This window comes from Protopterus annectens, chromosome 13.part0, assembly GCF_019279795.1.
Source record: "Protopterus annectens isolate FY-2018-M chromosome 13.part0, PAN1.0, whole genome shotgun sequence".
In the NCBI taxonomy this organism is placed as follows: Eukaryota; Metazoa; Chordata; order Ceratodontiformes; family Protopteridae; genus Protopterus; species Protopterus annectens.
In genome coordinates this window covers 225,215,854-225,241,647 of record NC_056747.1, presented here as the reverse complement: position 1 = coordinate 225,241,647, position 25,794 = coordinate 225,215,854, and the positions used below count along the sequence as shown (strand labels likewise).

Below are 25,794 nucleotides of genomic sequence, written 5' to 3'. Positions count from 1 at the left end.
CTGAACCAGTCTGGAGCATGCGCAGACTGTCTCAGCAGCAGTCTGGATTAAGAAGCATTCAAGTGCAGAGATCCCAGAAGTCTATGCAGTTGTAACTGCATAGACTGTCACTGGAAAGGAATCGAACACAGACTGCAACGTCAGCAGGCTGGGAGTCTCGTCAGGGAAGGACATCTCACGGGGCTTGCTAGTGCTCCAACGAATGAAGCTATGGAAGGATTTAGTGCTGCAACAAATGGACCTGTCCCAGGTAGGGGAGGGTGTGTGTGTGTGTGTGTGTGTGTAAAATGCCCCCGGTGCTACATGGTGGTGGGTAGAGAATAAGGCTTGAACCATGTACCTTGGGCCCAGGTGGCAAGAGCCTGAATTCCCTACCCACCACCATTTGTAAAAATGTTGCAGATTTTTCCCTCATACTTGTTCTGTTCCTCATAAAATCTGTGGTTTCTATATTTTTGTGTCCTTGCAAAGCCAGTAGTACATAGGTGCAGTGGTAGCATTGTTGCCTGACAGCTATATGTTCTCTAGTTTGATTCTTGGCTGGGGTGCCTTACCTTCTGTGTGGAGTCCGTATGCCCTCCCTGTGTTTGTTTCCTCTAGTGTCCTCCCATCTTACAAAGACATGTGTCTGTCTGGAGTGTTTCTCCCTGGGCCTCTTCTAAAAATTAGCTTTTGTTCCAAGTCAGATTTTCCTGGTTAACAAATGTTAAAAATGACATGCATTTGAATATCAGACTTCATATTATTCAGAAAGTGTATGGTAACACAAAAGCTTTTATTCTAGCAATTCTAAGTGTATAAGATGGATATTTGAAATTTGTTCATATTTGTGGGACTGTATTCCCCCATTATTGGCTTCATCCAGGTTTAGTGCTAGGGTTGAGAGCTATGGTAAGAACTGAATTCACTGAATATGTTTGGGGGCTATATTCCCCCATTACTGGCTTTGTCCGGGTGTTTTTTGCTAAGAAGTTGAGAGCTATGGCGAGAACTGAATTCACTGAATGTTTGAGGGCTGTATTCATCCATTATTGGCTTTGTTCAGGTGTTTTGTGCTAAGAGGTTGACAGCTGTGCTATGGTGAGAACTGAATTCACTAAATGGTAGCCATTTAAGTTTCTGTCTTCCTCTTTCACAAAACAGCTGATTTGGCATAGTGGTATGTTGCTCTGACTGTTTTGCACAGGGTCCTGGGTTTAAGGCTTGGCAGTGAAATGTATGGTGGTAACACAACATTTTATTCTAGCAACTTTCCAACATTATACAAGCAATGTTTAAAATGTGTCCCTGGTTTTTGGGCTTTTGTCCCCACAATAAACTTTGGCTTTTTCCAGATTTCTTTGTGCTGCAAAGTTCAGAGATACAATGGATTGAGTAGATTTTACAAGGAGCTGAGAGCTGCAGGGGAGCAAAAGTTTAGTGCTGCTTATGCTGAGTCTGCTTGCATTGTTAATAGCTCAACAGGTAGTATACTTGCTTTTGATGCAGAAGGCTGTGGGTTCTACTCCCACAGTAGATAGATACATTGCTGATACTGTACTGTGTTGCAAAAGGGGTGGATGCGAAGATACCTAGTAACTATGAACCTGTTATCAGTTTGCCATCTAGTGCAATATTGCTAGCTTATCATTTTTTTAGTGTAAGATAGGCAATTTATTCCTCAAGAGTAACGGGCACTTTATTTGTAGATGAAACAATGAAATACAAAGTTGTTTGCTAGCAGCAACCTCTTCATTAGTTACAGATCTCTTTAATGTATTATTATTTAGATGACTTTTACTTCTTCAGAGATTGTGCATATGTACTGATATTGGTGGACTGTAGAAGTTTGAGTAGACTTTTATAATGGAAATGTTCTAAATTGGGCAGTTTTGTCATTACTGGTGCATGCATTTTGTTTCATTGTTTACTGGAAAAATTTCAAAACAATAAATTTAAAACACCCTCTAAAACTGTACTGTACTGTACAAGGAATATAATTTAATACAATCAGGAAGGTGTATGAAAGAGCATGTGTATGTTTCGTGTGCAAGGGGCCTGTGATTTGAAAACAGCCCAAACCCAAAGTTAATCTACCACTGGCAAAATGTATTTTCTTTGAATGTGGGTTTCAATGCTGTTTCAGTGATTGTGAGTTTTCAAGGGCAGAGAAGTTTTAATGCTAAGTCTGTTCTCATTGTGAGACTGCATTGCTTTGTTTAGCAGATATGATAGCTATTAGTGTTTGCACTGTAAAATGCAAAATAAAACTTTTAAATGAAGTCCAAATCACCGCAGAAGTAAAGCAGTATGCACATTAGTGTTTATGGTAAATGGGGTGAAATAGCCAAGTAATGGTTCATTGAAATGGCTGTAGGGGGAGAAGCTCCATTTGACCATGATTTTGTGAGGGGGGAAGGGCAGCAAACTCAGAGACAGCCCCGGCTGAACTATACCTCTCAGCTGTCCAGATTTTTGCAGAATGAATAGATTTTTGCTTCTTATTTTTCGTTTGTTCCTCATAAAATTTGTGGTTTTCTGTCAAATCATTTAGGAATTAAGTCACTAAATAATGACAGACACTGAGTTTCAGACTTCATAACCTTCAGAAAAATGCATGCTAAAGCAAGACCTGTTATTCGATCAACTGTCTCTGTTTATACAAGAGCAATTTTTAGTACTGTTTATATGTTCCCCCATATATTTGGCCTTGTCCAGATTTCCTGCATTAACAGGTTGAGAGGTACATGCAAATAAATTGCTTTATAGAATTAGGCATATCCAAACCTCTGAACTGTCTCCAATTTTGGCTCAAAATGTTGCTCTTCTCCTAATAATCCCTCTGCAAAATAGCAATTTTGGAAGAAAACATGGAGGGTTTACAATTAATAAATAACTGTAATAATCAGTTTTAGATTACTTTTATTTCAGAAATGCATGTAGATTCTTTTATTTTTGTCAGCTGCTCAAGTTAGCAGTACTAATATTAAAAAGTGTCCCTTCTTTGACAGGTTCCCAGCTGTATTGTGTGGCTATTTTATATTTATGAATCACATTTCTGGTTCATTTTTCATAAAACTGTGGGTTTTTTTTGGCAAATTAGTGGCAAATCATTAAAGACTGAAGTTAGAAAATAATGACAGACATTTCAGTTTCAGATTTCATACCCTTCAGAAAATTCATACTAATGCAAGACCTACTGTTCTATTATCTTTCTAAGTTTATAAGAGCAATATTTAAAATTGTCCTTATTTTTGGGCCTTTGTCCCACTTCTATGTATGGCTTTGTCCAGATTTCTTGCTCTGAGGTTGACAGGTATGACAAATGTGTCAGGGCCATCGCAGTCAGCCAGAGACATTTCAAATTGTGACATACTTGTTGCACCCCACTCCCCCATGTAGTGACTCTGGATGTGTCCAAGCAAGGCAAGGAGCAGTTATGCAGTGTAAATGTGTAGACTATCCCCCCATCCAAGGTAGACACATGTACTACAGTGGCTTTTCATCTGTCCTTGATTTTGCAGAATGTTCTGGTTTCTGTCATATTTTTATACTGTTGATTTATGCTTATTATTATTCAGAAAGTGCCTGTTGCTCTGTGTTTAAGTAGGAGTGCTTTAATAACCATCTGGTAAGCTTGTCTGAGACTGTAAGATGCAAGTAAGTTTTAATAAGCATACTGTTAAAGAATTGCCAACATTGAAAGCCTTTCTGTTGTTGCCATGCAGAGAATACTTACATAACTAGATAACATATAAGCCTTGGGTATTGAAATGCATATGACAGTATTTGTAATAAAGGAAAGGATTATATTATTTTAAGAGCTCATTACAGGCTTTACCTGCAAACTAAACAGAATGCCAATCTATCATGTCTGGTCCATATCCTGTGCAGTAATCCTTTAAGCAATGTATGTTGAGCTTGTTTCCTGTTTGCTTTTCATTTTTTACTTTGATCATGTTTTCCCCATGAAACAAGTAGATAGTTGTTGTCAGGCAGCAGGTCTTTTTTGGATAAGAAACATCTTTACAAGTGGGGGTATCACAGAGATTGCTACTTTCAGCATGTTACTTGGTACTTTAATAAAGCTAAATATAAATTATAATTAGAACTGGAGTACAAGGAGAAGTGGTTTGAGTTGAGTGCTGCTTGTTTTTCTTATACTTGATTTTGACTAGCATTCCAGTAATGTATTTAAAAAGTAGTTTATTTTTTCATGCCTCACAACCATTTTGTTTCCATCTAGATATTAAGTAAGCTGTCATGCAGCCAATAGACTGAAATATGTTTTTTCTTCTACACTTCATTTTGCCTTGATTGGACTCTCATAATGATGGTTTGACACCCAGGGCAGAGTATTTAATTAAAGTTATAGTTTTTGTGGTTTTGAGCATAGCTCCTCCCCTTTCTAGTTGGCCACACCCACTCCCATTGACCCCACCCATTCAGCTGTCTCCTGCAGCCCCCCTTTGATTTGAAATCACCAGCCGCCACTGGTAAAAGGCAATGCATTCCCAAAGATTTGATTAGTTCATTGCCCCAGTATGAGGAAAGAAGGCAGTTGTGAATGAGAGTACAAAGTAAAAGTGAGGTGAATCCCTAGCAATTAAGTATGTTTATAGCTCATTGGAAGAAATGGAAGACAGCAATAAATGACAGTACTGCAGTGGTGGTGCTGCGGTAGCGTTGTCCTGTTCGATTCTCAGCTAAAGCATCTTCTGTGTGGAGACATGCGTGAATGGGCATACCTTCATTGAAGGTTGTGCATCAGAGCTGGCAACTCGGCACGTAAAAATCTACTGCCAATCATTAGCGGACCGGAGTTCCACTGTGGCAACCCCTAACCGGGAAAAGCCAAAAAGACACAACAACAACACACAAAAATTACTGTAAATGTGTAGAGACTCAGTATGACACTAGTGTTAGGGAAAAAAATGAAGGACCTTAGGTATCTTGTTATGCAGGTTTTTCTGGGCCAAAAAACACAAGTTACAATACATCTTATGACAGAATAGCCAAGATGACAACTTCCTGAAGTGGGGAACAGTTATGTTTTATTTGTATGAGACAACATAAAAGTACTTTTCTAAAGGGGAGCATACATTCAAGAAAGATAAAGTATAACATTTACACTGTAGCAGCCCTTTAAAACATGTTTTTTGATAATGTTGCAAATTTACACATTCACTAGCATTGTGTAACATCAAATATTATGACCTTTCCCAATATAAAGGCTTTGAAATATAAGAGCACCCACCTTAGATACGATGACTTATGTTTAATTAGGGTCTGGATACAGCATGCATTTATTTCTGTGCACAGCTATGAGGCTACAAGAGTAATAATTGAAAGGAATGTGCAAGTGAATAAAAAGCTGTGGCAGAATTCAAGCCAGGAATGTTTGAAATGCAACTCCTGTCTTTCTTTCAAATTACTTTCTGAGAATGGACTCAACCAAGCTTGAATGAAACTGTAAAGTATTAGCTCCTGGAATAGCATTTTCCAATACCTGAAATGTTCTCTGTCAGCTAAGATAAGACAATAAGCTAGCATAACATTATTTCTGATTCAGAGCTTTCTTATGAATAAAAAACAACTGTCTTTAGCTTTTATGGTGTACTGGTTATGTTCTACACAGCACTTTTACCCCTCTGTATTGTACATGGATTGGCTGGGATGTCTTCCAGGTTATTCTGCACTGCACTGTGAAAATAAGCGAGTACATGTAAGCAGTTTAACATTGTCAAAACAGTTTAGTTTACTTTATTTACAAAACTGTCACAATGCTGTGCACATTTATGAGTTTGAAAGTTAATTTTTGCTTAATATTATTTTAACAACTGAACTGGTAGACCTTGGAATGGCTAAATATGAAAACCCTAATCTTTCAGCTTGAACATGCCAAATAAAAGTTATGGAGCAGGGCAGTTTCATACCATCGAATAAGCTACCGATGTGGAATTTTTTACTTTAAAATCAATGAGTGTGTAGGCATGCTGATAGTTCATACATCTGCAGAATTATCAGCAATATATATGGCTAATTTTAATGTCAATGGGCAACATATTCATGAGTGGCTGAGCTACTGAGATCATCAATGCATTATTTCTTTCATTTGTAGGTGGTAGCTGCTGACAGAGTTAAGAGGAAAGATTTTTTTAAGCTATTTTTCTGCTTTTCTGCTTGGCGTGGATGACTGATGTGACACTGAGTAAGGACTACCACTACCAGCAACAAAGGAAAAGGAAAGACCACCTGCAATATACTAACAGCACAACCTATAGGTTGCAGGAAGGAGGAGGAAGCAGCAACCTCTCATGGGGAGGGGGATTGGGGGAATAGTCCCTACTATTTGTATTTACTTTCCAGTTAGTAATGCTTTCAGGCTGGTTACCTTTGACCAGGAGTTTCTGTGAATTTTGCATTTGGAAAACTGCTTCAAAAGATGAGCTCTAACCTTAAGATTCAGTGGATCATGCCAAGGCCATTACTCTGAATTTACACTTGTTTGAAACGGCACTTTGTGATCGCACTACAGTATGCATGAACAAATATACTGTTGTTGTCACTGTACTGCGATCTCGGAGTTAGTATATATAATTAGCAGGGGATGTGGGCGGTGAATCCCCCCACATGGGGGGGTGCAGGGGACTTGCCCGCCTGCAAAAATTAGAGAAAATTAGTTAATGTGTTTTAACTCTTTTCCATTTTGGCAACGTGCCGTTTTGGACAAGTGTAAATTCGGAGTTATGGCCTCGGCAAAATGTGTTTCGGACAAGTGTACTTTCGCCAATGTGAATGTATATATATATATATATATATATTGCATTCTAGCCAAGAAATGGCAGTGGAAATACAGCAAGGCATGCACTGGCTGATGGATTACCTTAATCATCCCATGTTTCCTAAATGGGTGCATATTACTTCGTTTTCAGACTGTCTTCCTTCTTGTGCATCAGTTACCTCAGCCTAGGATTTGTCTTTCTGCACTAAACAGAGTAATCTGAAGTCTGGCTCGCCTTAGGAACTCTGTTCACTGTTGACAAAATGCTTTTTGACACTGAACAAGTTGAAATTGTTAATTTATCCACAATTAAATTTAGGACATCCAGGACTGGACAAGTATGAAATAAATAGGTAACGGTGACTATAGCTGAATTAATTTCTGCCACATGCATTACATAAATTCATCATACATCTAACAGCCCAGTAGGCTGTAGAAAAATAGCTGCTCATTTTATAATGTTCTCAACTACATCCCAAATGGATCTCAAGGTAAAAGTATAATAAAGTACAGGCCTGTTACTGTCATCTAAAGGGAAGTCAGCTGACAGAAAAGTAATTGAATCCCCTTACCTAAATCTACTGGCCCCCAAAAGCTACCCGAATTACTGGGAACCCCCATCCACCATGCCAGCTAAATATTTTTCTAGAGGTTTGTAATATGTCAAGATACTCGGTGGGGTAGTTATGGTGATGAAAGGAGTTGGCAATGACAATTCAATGGATCATTCATGAGCCAATTTTCCTTTCAATTAATTCACTAACATTTATGCACCTGTGATGTGAAACCCACTGCCAACCATTGCTCAGCACACTGATGGCCAAAATTGGGAATGACTATGCTGTTACACTGGTTAAAAGTTAAGTTCTCTTTGTTTCTTAGTAATCTACATCTTACAAGAAATAATAAAACAATAAACTGGTGGATTTTCTTTTAAAGTTAATGTTTGACAATTAGATCTATTGGTTAGAAGTACAAAGATCAGGGAAGAGCCTTGTTTGACAGCTATTTCTAATCTAGATCACATGGGCTTGTGTTGCAAACTTACCTTCCCATGCCCATAAGCCTATAATTATAGGATTGCTATTTGTTTTTTTTTTATGTAATTTCTTATTCTAGGCACAAAAGCTTTAATCTACTTAGATGTTCTGTTCTGCTTTATACTGTACATAAGTAGAGGTCACTGGAATTAAACTCATGTATGTGGGATGTATCACACTGGTTTGTGAAGCACTAAAGCAGCAGGCATGATAAGATATTGTGTAAAGGGCTGAATTTCTGTGCGCACATATAATACACTTTTGATATTCTGCTATGTACAGCAAGTGACCATATTTCTGATGATACCTCTCAACTGTCCAGATTTTTGCAGAATGCCCAGATTTTTGCCTCATATTTTTGACCTGTTCCTAATAAAAGTGTGGTTATCTGGCAAATCACTTGCAAATCATTGAGGAATGAAGTCAAAAAATTATAGCAGACATTTGAGTTTCAGACTCCACGTCCTTCAGAAAATTCATACTAATGCAAAACCTGTTAAGTCTATCAATTTCTAAGTATGTAACAGCAATATTTAAAAAGTGTCCCTATTTTTGGGCCTTTGTCCCCTCATTGTTTGTGGCTTTGTCCAGATTTCTTGATTTTAGAGGTTAAGAGGTATGCCCCAATACATGTAAAAAGGACTTGGAAGGTGGAAACAGAGTGAAGTAGATTAACAATAAGGCAAGCAGATGTAAAAAAGTACAAAAAGAGAATTTAAGTGACTAAACTGGTACAATTTAATTGAAAGCTTTACATCTAGAAATCTGTAACTATGTAAATTTTATAATTTTCTGGTGGTAGAACTGTCCTGTCGTACTCACTAGAGATAAATTACAAAGGAAATAGGACCGAATTCTAGTTCCTGCTCAGTGTATGTCCTAGTGAAAATGCATTAATCATGAAAAGGCTGAATCAAGGAAGAGTATGGTAACACTGTACATTCTGGAAAAAATAGAAAACGTGTAAGCTCTGACAACAGGTTGAAATACATTATGCAGTCATATAAATATGACTGGCTATAAAACACTGCCCAGATCCCCTCTGAGTGAAAACTCAGCTGTGATGCACTGATAAGCTTTAAGAAAGCCAAAATAACTGCTAGTACTTATTGTTTTTGACTTTTTCTAACTGAATTGTGAGACTGTTTGCACTACAAGGCAATTTATCTTCAAGTGGAACCAGTCTGTAGTGTGTTAAGGAATCTATGTAACTGTTGTAATGTTTTGCACTGGAGGTGTGGCAGTTAAATATGGTTTCACGGTTAATACACTTTGGTGTAATCCTTTCTTTAAGAAATATACTTTGGTGCTTCTTAACTGATTTATTTGCTTAACTGAAATATAGTTTACCCATAAGACAAACAAATACTGTTTGCAGTGAAGTACTGACGAGTCGCACCCTGTGTATTGCAGTCTGATGCCTTCTTGTACAGCTTTGCTTCACACTGAACCACTCTACAGTTTGAGGACACACATCTACTGCTTCATGGCTTTTCTCTTTGGGGTATTTGTACTCTGTTTTTCAAAATCTAGGCACACAGAAAATACTCATGAAGTAATAATATTTAAGTGCATTTGTTCAGGAATGTATTTGTTCTGTTTTATTAGGACTGGGATTGCTCCATCTTCAAGAAACGCTCTCTATATGTACCTAAGATGACATTTGTTCGGGACTTATGCTTGGTGTTTAGCATATCTTACTGTAGGCACTCACAAATGAGGTTTTTAGGATCTCTGTAGATAAGATCATCTACCCCGTGAATAAAACATTAACAAATAAACACTAGACTGACACGGTGTTCAGGAATGCAAGTTGCGGTTTGTATCACATATGGTATAAAAGTAAACACATGATAGTCAACCATATTGTGTAGAAGAGTATGTGATCAGCCATAATCAAACATATCAAGACAGGAGGTGAAACCTAAGTAGGTTTACTCTCACTGTCAAACGTGTTGGCCCTTGAGTTAAACTTACAGCTACAGACTGTGTACGATTTAATTGCAGTTGTGACAATTTATCCAGCCAAACATGGACTACAGTATCCTAGCTGTTTTCTGTGCCAGAGGAGGTTGAAAACATGCTGCAAGCTGGATGGGTACATATTAACAGAATGGCCAGCTCAAGAAATCCGCAATCAGGAAAGATTCATAAGACAAAACTACCAGCAAACTCGTTTTAATAGGGTATTAGTCACATTGGTGCAGCAGTTAGCATTGCTGCCTCACATCACTTGGTACTTCAGTTTGGGTCCCTATGAGAGACATCCTGTGTACAGTCTCCATGTATTCCCTATAGCCCTGCCGGGTTTTGCACTATGCTCCAGTTTCAACCCATATTCCAAAGATATGCTGCAGGTGAATTGGTGATCTTCTAAATTGCCAAAATATATGTTTGTGAATGCATGTGGGGGGGAACATGCGCGCATGCCCACAAGGTATGCATGTGTGGGCACACCCATGCATGCATGCCATGTGTGCATCCTGCAATGGCCTGATATCTCATCCAGGACTGGTTGCCTGTCTTAAACCAAATAAATGGTAGGACAGATTCTGGCTTCCCTGTCACCCTGAGTAGTATAAAGTAGGTAATACAATAATTCATGAAGGAAAGATCATACCTCCAAATATCCAGCACACTTCAGATAGTCATACTTCCATTGTTAATTACTATTTTTCCAGGCATGCAGGCAGAACATGTATTTATGCTTTATGAAGACAGCACCATAAATTTTGATTGAAAATGAACAAGCCTTGATATGTGACCATGCAAACAAAAGCATATATTAGTCATAATAATCTGAAAACTGCTGCAGTGTGATTCAGCAAGGGCGACATGGACAGACAAATAGTCCATTTAAAAATCAATGTTATATTTGAGTAGTTTGGGTTAAGGAATATGACTGAAGTTAAAAAAAAAAAAACACTGGCAGAACATTTAATTTGCTGTACAGCATGGACCAGAAGAGGTTTGTCACTAATATATATAGTTCTGGTTTAAGCACTTGGGCTTCAGGCCAGTTATTTTACATTAAGAAGGTTCGTGGTCTGCACTCTTGTGGGAGGAGAGGCCGGACTCTGCCCTTCTGAGCTGGGAATTTCTGGTTAAAGGCTTATAGTGCCTGCATATTTGAACTGTTTCTTACTGAAATTGGTACACCTTGTTTGCTGTAGCATAAACTAGATCCAGGCCTGCTGAATCTAGCTTTGTTTGTATGCTTGTTGTTTGTTTGCTTGTTATTTCCCTGAAACGCTAATTCCACCTACAGCGTGGCTTTTCAGTGCTTCTGTGGATCCCTAGTGATATCTGCATTGCTTACTGTACTTATTTCCTTGTTTCACTTGAAAGAAAGTTACTGTTTGTCGTTTTAAGTTACCTGTAACACATTGCATTTAAGTTACCTGGCACTTGCTCACTAAAGCAATTATATAAGTCAGCACTAAAAAATTAAAAGCACTACACCCTCACAAACTCCCTTGAGTACCTCGTTCCCCATTGGCCCTTTTTTTCAATTATAAAGGAATTCCCAATACTATTCTAGCATGTCCAAAGGTCAGTTGTCAATCTCCTCTCCGGTCCAGCTGGTGAATCAGGGAATCTTGAGGCAATGTTACAACTGCCTCATGTACACAGACAACCCTCTCCTCCTCCCAACAAATTCCAACACATGTGAGAGATGCAACCATATAGCCATACTGGAGGCTAAGCTCTCTCAACTCAGTACTAGCGAAACCAGTCAGGAGGAGAAGGAAACCACACTCACTACAATTCCAGTCTCTCACAGACCTACGATGACAGCAAACCAAACACATAAACACACAAAAACATACTCGGAGGCTCTAAATAAAAATCTGCCTAAGCAGCAGAGACCTCCAAAGCAGACACCCAAGCAACCGCTATCCCAAAACAAAACATGTGCAACACATAGCTCACAAAGCCAGTGTGCCGAACAGTCACAGCCCTTAAGGCTAAAGAACACACCTGATACACTTGTAATAGGTGACTTTATCATCAGGCACACTGATGTCCCGCTCACCAGGCTGAACAAGGAGAAGGTCACGGTGAGCTGCCTGTCGGGTGCTAGGATCTGCCACATAACACAAGCGCTCAGGTCACTCCAAGGCAAGTAAAAATATGACTCAGTCATTGTCCATGCTGGTGTGAATGACCTGAGACGTACCTCCCTGGACTACATGAAAAGAGACATAGAGGAGCTCTCTGAGCATGTAGCCCAGGCTGGTATGACCCTGACCTTGAGTAGCATCTTACCCTCACCAAGAATGATGCCACAATATGAAGACAAGATGATTAATTTCAACAACTGGCTTAAGTATTGGTGTCATTCAAAGGGGATCCAATGCCTGTCAGCCTGGGATGACATGCTCGACAAGCCACGATGCTTCGCTAGGGACGGCTTGCACCTATCACCCCTGGGCTTTCGGATATTGGCAAAGGCTCTTGCTACCCCCATAGTGCCATTTTTAGGCAAGGCTCAAAAGACAAACTCACCTCCATAGGTATCACAAGGGATAAGAAACTAAGAGTAATGCTACTCAACGCCAGAAGTCTAAACCTCAAGATGCATGCACTCGAAACTCTCCTTAGCATGGAGAACATCGATATCTGTGCAGTAACAGAAACCTGGTTCAAGGCTCCTGAGAGCACCCCAGCACTACCAGGTTATACCTCATACCATGCTTTTCGGCCCCAAAACTTGGACCGAACCACAAAAGGAGGGGGAGTATCAATATTCGTCAAAGATACCCACACATCCAGGTTGGTGGCACAGCACGAAGCATCAGAGACTATCCATGTGCAACTAACAGTGGGTAAAACTGCCTTCCAGTTTATAGCCTGCTACAGACCACCCTCCCAAACCCAGGAACCCCACTTGGCCTTCCTGAGAACACTAGAAAATATGAAGGTCTCTCCAAACACCATTATATTGGGTGACTTCAACTACCCAAACATAGACTGGGAGCATTACTCTAGCTCCAACACCCTAGCCCAAAGGTTCCTAGAATTTATAAACTCAAATGCTATGGAACAACTTGTTACAACTCCCACAAGAGGGGAAAACATACTGGACCTGATCATCACAAACATGGGGTCTCTATGCTCCAGACCAGAAGTGTATCCCTTACTGGTAAGATCAGACCATAAACTAATCTCACTGGATATTCAAATCCTGACTCCACCCTCTGCCCTTAAAACCACAGTGAAAAACTTCTCTAAAGCAAATTTCACACTCCTCAAAACCGAGGTGGAATCCTTCAAAGCCCCAGGGCCTGTGGAAAATATGGCCCAGACCGCAGAATCCTTTATAAACGCATTCTATGAACACCTTCAGGAATGCATGGATCATGCAATCCCAAATAAAACCAAGACCCAATCCTCCAAAGGCAGACGTCCTGTCTGGTGGACCCCAGCAATAAACAAACTATACAATAGAAGGAGGAAGCTACTACATGATAGAGCAAAATCCCAAAAAGGGAAGGCATCTCTGATCAGTATTAGCAAAAAACTACGGGCACTCATAAAATCGTCTAAGGCCAGCTTCGAGAGAAAAATTGCACAGGACACTAAGGATAATCACAAGGCTTTCTTTAGTTATGTTAGGAACCTGGGTGGGAATTCCCAGATATGCTCAGAATTAGTCCAAAATGACAAAAAATACACTGAACCCACAGACATTGCCAACATCCTAGCTGACAGGTTCAGCGCAAACGTCTCCCCCCCTCCCCACCAAAAGGGCAAATATCTATCCCAGCAGAGTGCTGCCCCCCTGACATCTCAGATGCTCAGGTAAGAGCTGCCCTCTCCAAAGCAAAAAACACAGCATCAATGGGACCAGATGGTGTCCCAGGCTGCGTCCTACATGAACTCCAAGAAGAGCTAAACCCAAACATAAAACTACTGTTCAATCTCAGCCTTACTACAGGATATGGAAACTATCGCCCCATAAGCCTGACTAGCTTGGTCTGCAAAGTTATGGAAAGGATCATCATGGACCTCATAAATAAAGATATTTGGGACCTACAGACACTGGATCCTACCCAGTTCAGCTTTGTTAAGGGAAGATCCTGCCTCTTAAACCTGGTGGATTTCTTTGAAACAGTCACCAAGGCTGTTGACGAGGGGAAGGGGGTCCACACAGCCTACCTGGACCTCGCAAAAGCCTTCGATACAATACCCCACTCGGGCATTATAGATAAGCTCACCAGCTTAAATATAAACCCCTATGTCACTAGATGGGTTGCAAACTGGCTCAAGGACAGTGCAAACTGGCTCAAAGACAGAACCCACATGGTTAGAATTGCTGGAGCCATGTCAGACTCCAAACCAGTTACAAGTGGCGCCCCACAAGGCTCAGTCCTGGGACCTCTCTTGTTCGGTATATATTTCTCGGAGGTACAGGCCAACACGGAAGGACTGTGGCTGACCAAGTTCGCAGATGACTGCAAACTGGGTGCCATAATCGACTCTCCAGCTGACACAAGCATCCTCCAAAAGGGCCTCATAGAAACAGAAAACTGGTGCCAGAGCCATGGCCTCAAGCTAAATGCCAAAAAGTGTATAGTCATCCCCTTTGGCAAAAACAAAGTGCCCACAAATTACCACATAGGTGGTAATCCATTAAGTACAGAAGAAGTAATTAGGGACCTGGGGACCCAAGTTGATAGCAATCTCTCATTTGACAACCAAGTGGCCAAAGTGGTTAGAAAAACATTTTATATAGCTCACCTAATCATGAAAGGATTCACATCTAGATCAGGGGAGGTCATCGTGCCTCTTTACTCATCCCTCATCAGGCCCATAATTGAGTACAATGCCCCTTTTGGGATGTACCTTACCAGACACCTGCAGCAACTGGAAAGACCCCAAATGTACCTCACCAAGAGGATAAAAGGGCTCAAACAGATGCCATATGCTGCCCGGTTAAAGAAACTCCAGCTCTACTCAGTGGCATTCCGCCTGCTCAGAGGCAATCTGTGCCTGACGTATAAAGCCATGTCCAACCTGGAATTAATGGACATGCTGCACCTCAGAAAATCCAAATCCCATTGAGCTACGCGCTCGAGAGACTTGAACCTCAGCACTGAAATAAATAGGACATGCTGGAGGAACAGATTCATAACCCAGAGGCTCCCTTCACTCTGGAATAAAATCCCAGTCCAGGTTAGGCAGAGTCCCTCATTGACTCTCTTCAAGAGGAATCTTGATGTGTGGATGGGAGATCATAGGTTTACCCCGGGTATCACTTCTGTGTCACTGTTAGACAGAGGCACAGTATACTAACCTCGAAAAAGGGCATAGCAAAATTAATTTAAAATGGGTGACGAAAGCCAAACACACTCTGGCTAGGCTTATAAATGCCCTAGGGCAGATAGCCTAGTATGAACCTATGAACCTATATACACTAGTATTTAATTTACTTATTCATTTTCCATTTATTAACCAGGAATCAAGGTGAAATAACCATGTTTAGTAGGGTACTGGAGAGAGAAATTTCCAGACAATAAAAAAAAAAGGAATACAACTATAGCCAATACGAAGGACAGGTAGTTTGCAGAAGCAAAGATTTTATAACATAAAAATAGGAAGATAAGAAAGTAAGACAATTAAATGTCAGGAAAATAGTGTAATGCGACAACATGAATCCATAAGAAAAACATCAAGGCAAGTGTTGAAAAAATGGCTATGTATACAATATTAGCTATATAGCAAATAATATTGCTGCAGTTTGTTACACATGAGAGTGAGGTTGCTTCATGCTGTAGTAAAACTATGGAGGAGATATCTGGCATGTCATAAGTTAGGTGAGATCGAATAGGATAGGTGTTGCACAGATATATAGAGACTGATGCTGTGTTGTAATTAGGTGATGATGCATAGTAATTGACTGGATGTTAGTTGCATTTATCAAGAAATTTGGTGATATCATAACTGCAAGTGCAGTTTTATGTCATGTTGTTAAAATGAGGACTTGAAAAGCTTCTTCTCTGGGATACAGTTCAGATTAAATACTTTGTTTCACAGTTTCCCAGATGTAATGGGAAATCTGGAAACTCCATACTTTTTTCTGTAGTATTTAGTAGTGCGTACCATGCAACTGACTGATGATCACAGATATTGCAAGAGATATACCTCTCAGCTTCTTAACTCAAGAATCAAGGACAAAGCCAAAAATAAGGAGGGAGAAAGGCCCAAAATCAGGGACAGGTTACAAATAGTGTTTTTATAAACTAAAAGGTGGCAGAATAGGTTTTGAGTTAACATGCATTTTCAGACGAATATCAACTGTGAAACCCAAATGTCTGCCATGATTTAATGACTGCAATCCTCAAAAAAGGTTTGCCAGAAAGCCATATTTTTTTATGAGCAACAGGCCAAAAATGTGAGACAAAATCAGGTACATTCTAAAAGAAAATCAGGCACAGCTGATAGTTATGGTTAGAGGTCTCCAAAAGAAAGTATGAGCTAATGAGGACAGATTTTGAATATAATTTATAGGCAAGGTTGAATGGAAAAATTGATTGAAATTTGAATGACTGCAGATTATGTAGAAATAAACAGTGGCACATTCTGTGCAGGCAAATCTAGAACAGGTATAAGACTGCTCAAGTTTATAAAATAACGGGGGAAACAAATAACGAAGAGGCAAGAAGAGTCTGTCTCTCTATTTCTCTCTCTCTATGTATCTATGTATATATGTGTGAGGGTTACTTAGCCAGACATTTCATTTAACTTTACAAATGAGCAGGGAGATGTGGGTACAGCAAAAGCCCAGCCACCAATACCCCAAAATCAAATTCCACTTCTAGTGGGTGAAACAACAGACCCCTGAAACTTTCCTATTTGCCACACATGTACATGCGTGTGCACACACACACACACACACACACACACACACACACACACACACACACACACACACACACACACACACACACACACACACACACACACACACTTTTCATGAGATTAGGAGAAGGCTGTAGGAGTGATAGTCATAAATGATTAGAACTATATCTAAGAAAAAACAAAGGTATGGGTACATGAAATAATGAGTCATTCTGTTGTGTTACCATTTACTGGTGACATGGAATGATATGAGCTTTGTAAAGAGCGTTACTGAAATCTGGTACATACCAAGGAGTACAGGACTAGAATTCACTTGTTAAAACTAATATTAACCAGTTGAAAGTGATCCAAAGTGAGGAAAATAAACATGCTTATGGACTTGTCATACAACATATACTAGGAAAGTGACGGCCTGGTCAGTATGTATGACTAAGGCCATGCAATTTTTCATGATTGTTGTAGACTGCATACATCACCTCCTAGATCGTTAGTAGTAGCTATGTAATGCTAACATTTTATTAGGACCGTCTAGGTAACTACCGCCGTTTAAGTAGGAGTGGCTAGGTAACTACAGCAGTTTAAGTAGGAGTGGCTAGGTAGCTACCGCAGCTTAAACAGGAGTGGCTAGGTAACTACAACATTTAAGTAGGAGTGGCTAGGTAACTACTGCATTTTAAGCAGGAGAAGCTAGGTAGCTACAACATTTAAGGAGGAGTGGCTAGGCAACTACCGCATTTTAAGCAGGAGACGCTAGGTAACAACATTTAAGTAGGAGTGGCTAGGTAACTACAACACTTAAGTAGGAGTTGCTAGGCAACTACAATATTTTACGTAGGAGTGGCTAGCTAACTACAGCAGTTTAAGTAGGTGTGCCTGGCTAACTACAGCAGTTTAACAGGATCACAAATTTGTATGTATTCTTTGAAGGAAACATTCACTATTTTCATGGAAAATACATGAAGGCTCATTTGTTCAAGTCTGACAGAGAGAATGGGCAATCCAATGAAACTAATACAACTTACCCTGAGGCTTGGTGAACTCAGAGTTAGTCATATTGGTTAAGGAGTGTTGCTGGCTTTGTTCCCCTTATAAAATTAGTCTTTGGGTTGTTTACTTTGTCATGCTTAACCGAAAGGACATCACTGTTTCTGGCAATTAATCACTTAATGAGTTGTATTTCTTCTGTGGTAATACTAAGTGCAGGTGGATAACATTAGATGAGTGTACAAACAGTGCCTTAATCAGTAAATGATACAGAAAGTGAAATACATATACATTTTCTAAGTAGCCATCATCATCATCTAATAATAATAATAATAATAATAATAATAATAATAATAATACCTATTTGTTAACCAGATTAAGTCTACAAGACACACAGTCCTTTTACAACGGTGACCAATGAGCAATTTGTTGATAAATGATTTGCTCAAGGTCACAGGCAAATGAAGGCTGACAGAATGAAACCCTGTACTGCAGGAACTACACCAGTATGACACTGATGTTCATTTTTGTTGTTTGATTGCAGATGTGGGACCTCCTTTTTACCCATGGAGTAATTAATGGCTATACTGTTCTAACCACATTTCACCATATTGCTTCTCCCTTTTCTTTGAGTATTTCTGATGCTGCTTCTTGCACCTGAACTGTCTTCCTTCATCCTTTTCTATACCTCCTAGTAGCCTCTCTCTCTCTCTTTTTAGTTTTTACTTTTATTCGTTTACTAAAATAATTAACCATCCCACATAAACTGTTCCCGGCCATGAGGCTTTTCTAAGTACAGGTGCTCAGTAAAATCGGTTTGGCCCACTTTTTCCACCTACATTTGAATTTTATGACTCAGGTTAATATTGGGGCATTCTGTTCCTGTCAGTACTGCACTGCAGATGCACTTTTTGATGTTTATCATATCCTTTATATAGTGTATTTTTTTTACTTTTCTTCTTTACTATTTTAGGCATCTTGTATCATGCCGGAATCCTTCCTGCATTAAACTTGAATATTATCATTATTTTTTGTATAGTGTGGCGATACTTGCATGTAAAATTTTGTTTATAATTTTGAGTCATATCAGAACAGATGTCCAGTCACTAAGATCAAATAAATAGCATGCAGAAGAAAATGCTACTAAGCTAACTCTGAATGAACTACAAGTAACTGGTGTGTGTGGGCCATCACTGTCCTGATACACCTTATACCCTTTGGTGACCTAAAATTCATCCCAGAGTGTGAAAACCACCAGTACCATGACTACGCGTTCTACACATGACACCAGTTCTAAATCTTATTTAGTAATAAAATGAATACCAGGCAGTTTGAAATGAAAAGGGAAGTTTGCAAACCTGTAAAAACTGGACTTTGCAGGGGGCTGCTTGATGAATGGCAGTCAGACATCAGCAAACTTCTCCTCTGCTGCCTCAGTTCATTCTCTCGCCTTACAGTATCCTCAATTTCCTTCTCTATTATATAAAGAGTTCTGTCCTTCAAGGTCTTTTGAGAATATGACACATCATAAGGCTCTGTTTGTTCGCATTGTAGCCTTTCTACTGCTGCTTGCACTGTTTGGTTCTCTCTATCATTGTAAGGATGTGCATAATAAGAGTTTAGTGGCAGTGGCGAGATAACTTCTCGATCCATATACTTGCTGTGTCGATGTTGGGCACGTTCTGCATTTACGCTTAACTGAAGTTCACGGTCTTCATGGTTGATGCTGTCTTTTTTTGGCGGAGAGCTTGATTCGCTTGCCTTGCTCTCCCTGGTTTCTCTTATTTCAGTAGAATAATTTTTAGGTTTGTGTTTCCTGTGAGGCATTACTGGTATTTCATCATCTTGTTGAAATACTTTCTTTCTGTCTTCCAGTTCCTGTTGAATTCCCCTATCATACATGCCCATTACTTTGCCTTCTTGTTTTAAATCTTCCTCTCTCTTTACTTCTCTTTCTATTTCTTTTTGAATAAAACTTCCAATTTTTCTTCTGCTTTTCCATTTTTCATTATGGGTGGCAGGCTGAGAAAACAGTGATTTTGTCTGAATTTCAACCATCACATCTGTGTTGACAGGCGTTGCTATGCCCCTCTCTTTACGAAGATTCTTCTCTCTCTCCAAAACTAAACGGATTTCTTTCTCAATAGGTGTTTCAGGTGGTGGTGTGCTGTAATCTTCAGAACTGTTGATGTCAGATGTAACAAAGACTTCATTCGATATACTCCCATCACTGACATAACCTGCATTTACGTCATAGCAGAACTCACCTAAGCCCGAATCCAGGTCTTCTGCAGAAGCAGACAAGTACTGATTCTGTTTAAGATTGCTAAAAGCTCTTCTCCCATACTGATAGTCAATGTTTGTTGCATATGTTTTATCCTCTGGGAATTCTCTGGTCTTATTTATGACTAAAGAATCCGTATAATCACTTTGTAGAACCTCTTCTTCTGCATCTGGAATATAATTAACTTTAATGGCTTTTACAGAGGTAAACTTTCTAGGAAAACTGGGCGACTCCTGATCATATTGAAACTCTGGGGACTTCAAAGACTTATCTGATGATATTTGACTTGGGAAGTAAGGAATTTTGTTTGATTTTTCCATCTGCAAAAATTGCTGTCTTGCAGCAGCGAAGTTAATACTCTCTTTGTCCACACTGTCGGGTGTCTCATTATAAGACACGAGTGAAGGAAGAGATCCAGTATCATAGCTCGGAGAAAATCTGGAATAATAGCGATCTTCTGTTCTAGGGGAACCTGAATCCACAAAATCCAGTCTATCCAGTGAGCCCCATTTCTCTGCAACAGTAGAGCTCTTCTTTAATGCTTGATTTCGAACGACATCATTTCTTTCTCCCTGTAGTTCTTTTACTTTTTCTGGTGAAACTTCTACTCTCACAAATTTATATATTTTTTCCTTGTCATCTTCTTGGAAAAGCTTCATTGGCTTCTTCTCATCATGGTAAGCCCTAAGACTATAAGAAGGCTCCTGTCGCAGAATGGTAAGTCTAGCCTCCCTTTCTGGAGAAAGTACCCAAATGTCCTGTCCAGGATCTTCCAGGAATGAAGATGTCTGCTCTTTTTCAACTAGTACTTTGCTAGCATGAACAATACTGTCTCTCTCTCTGTCCCTGGATGGATCAGTTATTGATACAGAGGGACCAGACTTAACTACTTTGATGACATGAGAAGATGGTGTATGGAATCCATTTTCAATACTGTAATTGCCAAATGCATATGGTTCAATCCCTGATTTATTCTGCTGGGAGTAAGAATATTCATACAAATAATGACTGCCATCTGCTAGAACTCCTTTTTTTGTTAAGGAGTGTTGGAGTGGCGTAAGTACTGGAGCTCTGGCTTTATCCATCAGTTGTTGGGATTTACAACTTACTTCCTCTTTACTCAGTTGTTTTGTTTCTGGTGGATGTTCAGAGAGGTGCGACTGGCAGTTTCTTCTCTGCTCTTTATTTTCTTCGAGATGACAGCTGAGAGATCCAGCACCTGCTGCTGTTTTCTGAAAAGCAGTACATTAGTGATTACTAACAACAAAACACTTAAACATACTAAACATATCAAGTCACTATGCTTAAAGAGGTGAAACAATATCTTCCTTTACATTCAAGTGTGTCTTGCTGACTGAAGAACAAATAACCATTTTTGTAATTTGTGAAGAGAAAATTGTACCAGCAAGGCAACAACCATGAAAAAAAATGTACGTTTACAGCTGAATGAAGCTAGAGTGAACACGTAAAGTCTCAGGTCACTTTTCAGCTACAATGTGGTACCGTCCATGGTGGAACATAATATCAGCAGAGACAGAAAAAACTCAACCTTATTGTATCCCTTGTGTAGGCACATAACAGATACACGTTTTTTTCTTTAGTGCAATTAATTTAGAAACATACACAGGTCTAGCAATTACAGAGCAGTAAAAGAAACACAGTCCTCAGGACTTTAACCTGCTTTTCAGAAGGACACTGCATCATTACTTAACTGCACACAAAGTATGCTGATAAATATAAAAATAACAGCTCTTGCTTTCAGGTATTTTGATTGGGCCTAATAAACATTTTTTAGGCAGTAAAACTACGCTGAGATGATACTTCCACCTCATAAAATTGAGAATATTAACCTGCATTTCAGGTAAGAATAGAGTAAGTTGCAAATAATTATCCTGCACTAACCCTGGAGAACTTACTACCATATAACGTGACAGTGGATTGAATCCCATAAATCACTGATGAAGCAGCAGTATGGGATTTGTTTGTACTTGATGTAAAATGTATCTGCTAAATACATGGTGCATGCATGTGTGTGTGTGCATGCATGGTTGTGTGTGTGTGTGTGTGTGTGTGTGTGTGTGTGTGTGTGTGTGTGTGTGTGTGTGTGTGTGTGTGTGTGTGTGTGTGTGTGTGTGTGTATGTGTGTGCGTGTGCGTGTGCATGTGTGTATGAATGGAACTCAGACTCAGATTAAGAGGATCTGTCTTATTTGAAGATAGATACCTTAATCCACTAAAGCAGATTACCAAACATAACTCAAGCTACTCACAAAACCTGACCCAGAATCACATTTGGTTGAAATGCATATGACACAGTCATAAATGGTTCTGGAAAGGCAGAAAATTGGCAAAGCTAATTCATGAAATCTATGAGCAGAACCTAGGACATGGAATTTTTTATATTTTATGGTTTATTAACTTTTAAACATTTTAAACAAGGAAATGCATAAGACATTAATGTTGTCATAACACAATTCAACTTCTATGTAGAGTAATGGAGCTTTATTCATTAAAAAAATCTTCAAGACATCCATTAAAAGAGATGCACAACAAAACACCCCTAAAATCAAGGCAACCAATTCTCTGTGAACTGAACAGTCACCATGTTGATGCCAGAGACCCAAGACCATCATCTGCACTATTGGGTCTCCAGAAGGTGCAAGATGCATGCTTCAGGGCTTCTAACCTGCTTCCCTTTTGTACCACACATGTCCTACCAGTGTGAGTACCACGTTGTAAGATCTTCTAACTGTAAATACTTTGGTTTCCACAGATTCCTTAATAAAGGCAGCTGTTTATTTAATCCACTTCCTCGATATTACGGTAGTTTATAGGTGATTCCCCAGAGGTGTTTGCATGCCATTATCTCATGGTTGACTAGCTTGCCAATACTTGCTTGAAACTGCAAGTGCCTGACCTCTCACTAGCTCATTCCTAATAACTGCGTACATAATCTACCCTGAACCATAACTCTAGCCCTAAAAATTCCACTCAGTCTCTTAACACTCACCTGAAATCTCACTCCATAATCCTATCCCTAAAACTCCTAGTCACTCCCTAACCCTAATCATAAGCCCTGCACCCTAAACCTATAACTTCCAAAAATTCCCTAAATCTAAAACTCCCTAAACCTGAAATTCCCTATTGCTACCCGACCTTAAAAAAAACTTTCTGTCTAACCCTAGTACCAAATCCTGCTCCTTGATCCTAAAACTCCCTTTTGCTCTCTAAACCTAATCCTAGGGTCTATATTATATAATCGGACGCTTAAAAAAGCGAACGCTGATTGATCGACCTAATTTAAGCGAAAGCTTACAATCTCGAACTGTCAGATCAGCGATTATTTTCCCAGGGAAAAAAAATCGCTGATCCAAAACACATACACACAACACAAGCACACCAAACAAACAGAAATCCACACACATACACCTAAAATCTGATACCTAACCCTACACTAAACTATGCACACACCACTAACTACCCACTTACCTTAACCCAAACCCTAACCCTAAAGTCCGTCACTATTGCACACTCACCTTACCCGCTCCCTAACCCTAACTCACTTAAATCCGCCCTAACCCTCATGTCCACTCAATCGCACACACACCTAACCTGAGCCCTAACCCTAACTCACCTAAATCACCCTAACACTCACATCCACACAATCGCACACTTACCTGAATCCGACCGGTAACTTTCCACCATAACACTGAAAATACCGAAGCAACAGAAACGGACAACCGAATTCTTTCCCTAGGAAAAAATTCGAGTTTCTGCTGCTTTGATATTTTGCAGTTTCGCGAAAATAAGCTTGATCAATCAGCGTTCGCTTTTTTAAGCGTTCGAGGGCATAATATAGACCCTAATCCTACACCTTGCTCCCTAAACTTAAATTCCTCAGCCACTCCTTAAATCTAAATCTCCTTGTTGTTCCTTAACCTTAATCCTAAACTCTACTCCCGGAATCTAAACCTAAAACTCATTTGGAGGAAGACAGCATTACAAATGGTGCTCCTGGTGTACCCAATTCCCAAACCTGACTCCCTAACTCTAACTGTAAATCCCCCAGTTGTTTCTAAACTTACCTGCTGAACTCCCATTCACTCCATCTCCCTCCCCATAGCTGTCACACGTACCCTGCACAAATCATATACATGTTTGAACTGCAGCTCTACTCCCTCCTCATAGCTACCACACGTACCCTGCTCGAATCATACACATGCTTTAACTGCAGCTCCACTCCCACCCTATAACTGTCGCACTTAGCATGCTCGAATCAGATACATGACTGAACTGCAGCTCCACTCCCACCCTATAACTGTCGCACTTAGCACGCTCGAATCAGATACATGACTGAACTGCAGCTCCACTCCCACCCTATAACTGTCGCACTTAGCACGCTCGAATCAGATACATGACTGAACTGCAGCTCCACTCCCACCCTATAACTGTCGCACTTAGCACGCTCGAATCAGATACATGACTGAACTGCAGCTCCGCTCCCTCCTCATAGCTACAACACGTACCCTGCTCGAATCATATACATGCTTTAACTGCAGCTCCACTCCCACCCTATAACTGTCGCACTTAGCACGCTCGAATCAGATACATGACTGAACTGCAGCTCCGCTCCCTCTCCATAGCTTCTGCACTTAACCTGCTTGAATCAGATACATGCTAGAAATGCAGCTCCATTCCCCTCCTCACCGCTGCTGCACTTACTTCACCCAGCTCCTACACCCTGCTCAGAATTTGACTACCAGTTCAAGCAGCAGCTCATGTGAGAAAGTGGTCTGCAAGCAGCCAGGACTCCAGCAACTAAAGACGACCTACTTCACAGTTAAACAAGCCATAACAAACATTTCTTTAGTGGGTTTTGGTGTAAATAGGGATTTTCCCCACCTACATGCCAGAAAAACTGAGGGTGTAGTAATAATCCTGCTCACTAACAAAGATTTTTGATACCTTGTTTGAAAATGCTGCACCTGCTTACCGCATAGAACTGCAAATATTGTAAGCTTTGCCTCCCTATATTTTTGGCATCTGAAATATGGCCTTTATTTTATTTCTATAGCAGTCCCATAATTCGGTAGGTTGAATTTAGAAAACTAGACTGAAGTCATTTTAACCTGGGTCATATAACCCTTCCCAAACTTTTACAACTAACTGTGTCACATATTTATTCCACACATGAGAGACCAAATTCCAAGTTTTTTTCTGCCTGTACCTTTGTAAACCTGTTGTATAAATAAGCCTGCATCTTTTAAACAAGACTTTGTTCATTAACATTTGCTTGACTCATAATTTCATTTTTCCTTTGAATTCAGTTCTGAATGAGATAATTTCTTATCTGGGCATACTGTTAAATTATACAATGCATGAAATGACAAACTGAAATCTTAACGTGTGGATATTTCTCTAGCATGGAGGGTTTGGGAATGAGAACACTCTGTTTCTTTTCTTGCATGAAGATATGGTGCTATGAACAGTATAATCTGATTTGGTTGACACATTACATTATGTATGTGGATAGCCTAAAAGAAAAGTTTCATAACTGACACAATCACACAGAGAAAGGCAGAACACTAATTCAGCATCTGGCTCAACCCTTATTTCCCTTCAAATGCCTGGCAGTTGGCTTGGAAGATAAAATAGCTGTTTTCTGTGGTCCAGTGGTGCAAGGTTTGATTCCCTCATCCTCCATTACCTAACTATGAGACTCTTAGCAAGTCAATTAACCAGACACTCCCCTGAGCTGAGTCTGAAAAAAAGTACATGGAGATCAGTGCTCTACCCCGGAAAACAAATGTAAATAAAATGCTAGGCACTGACATTTTTTCATGTACAAGCACATTTATC

The 25,794-nt window shown here is 39.8% G+C and overlaps 1 protein-coding gene across 1 annotated transcript in view; it reads right to left on the bottom strand.

The window, feature by feature from the left end:
* The window catches only part of LOC122787181 (A-kinase anchor protein 2-like), a 126,786-nt gene that overhangs the window by 79,477 nt on the left and 21,515 nt on the right, over positions 1-25,794 (bottom strand). Inside the window, exon 2 of the mRNA XM_044053764.1 lies at positions 19,011-21,168. Coding sequence (XP_043909699.1) covers positions 19,011-21,168 — 2,158 coding nt within the window. The remainder of the gene's footprint in view (positions 1-19,010; positions 21,169-25,794) is intronic.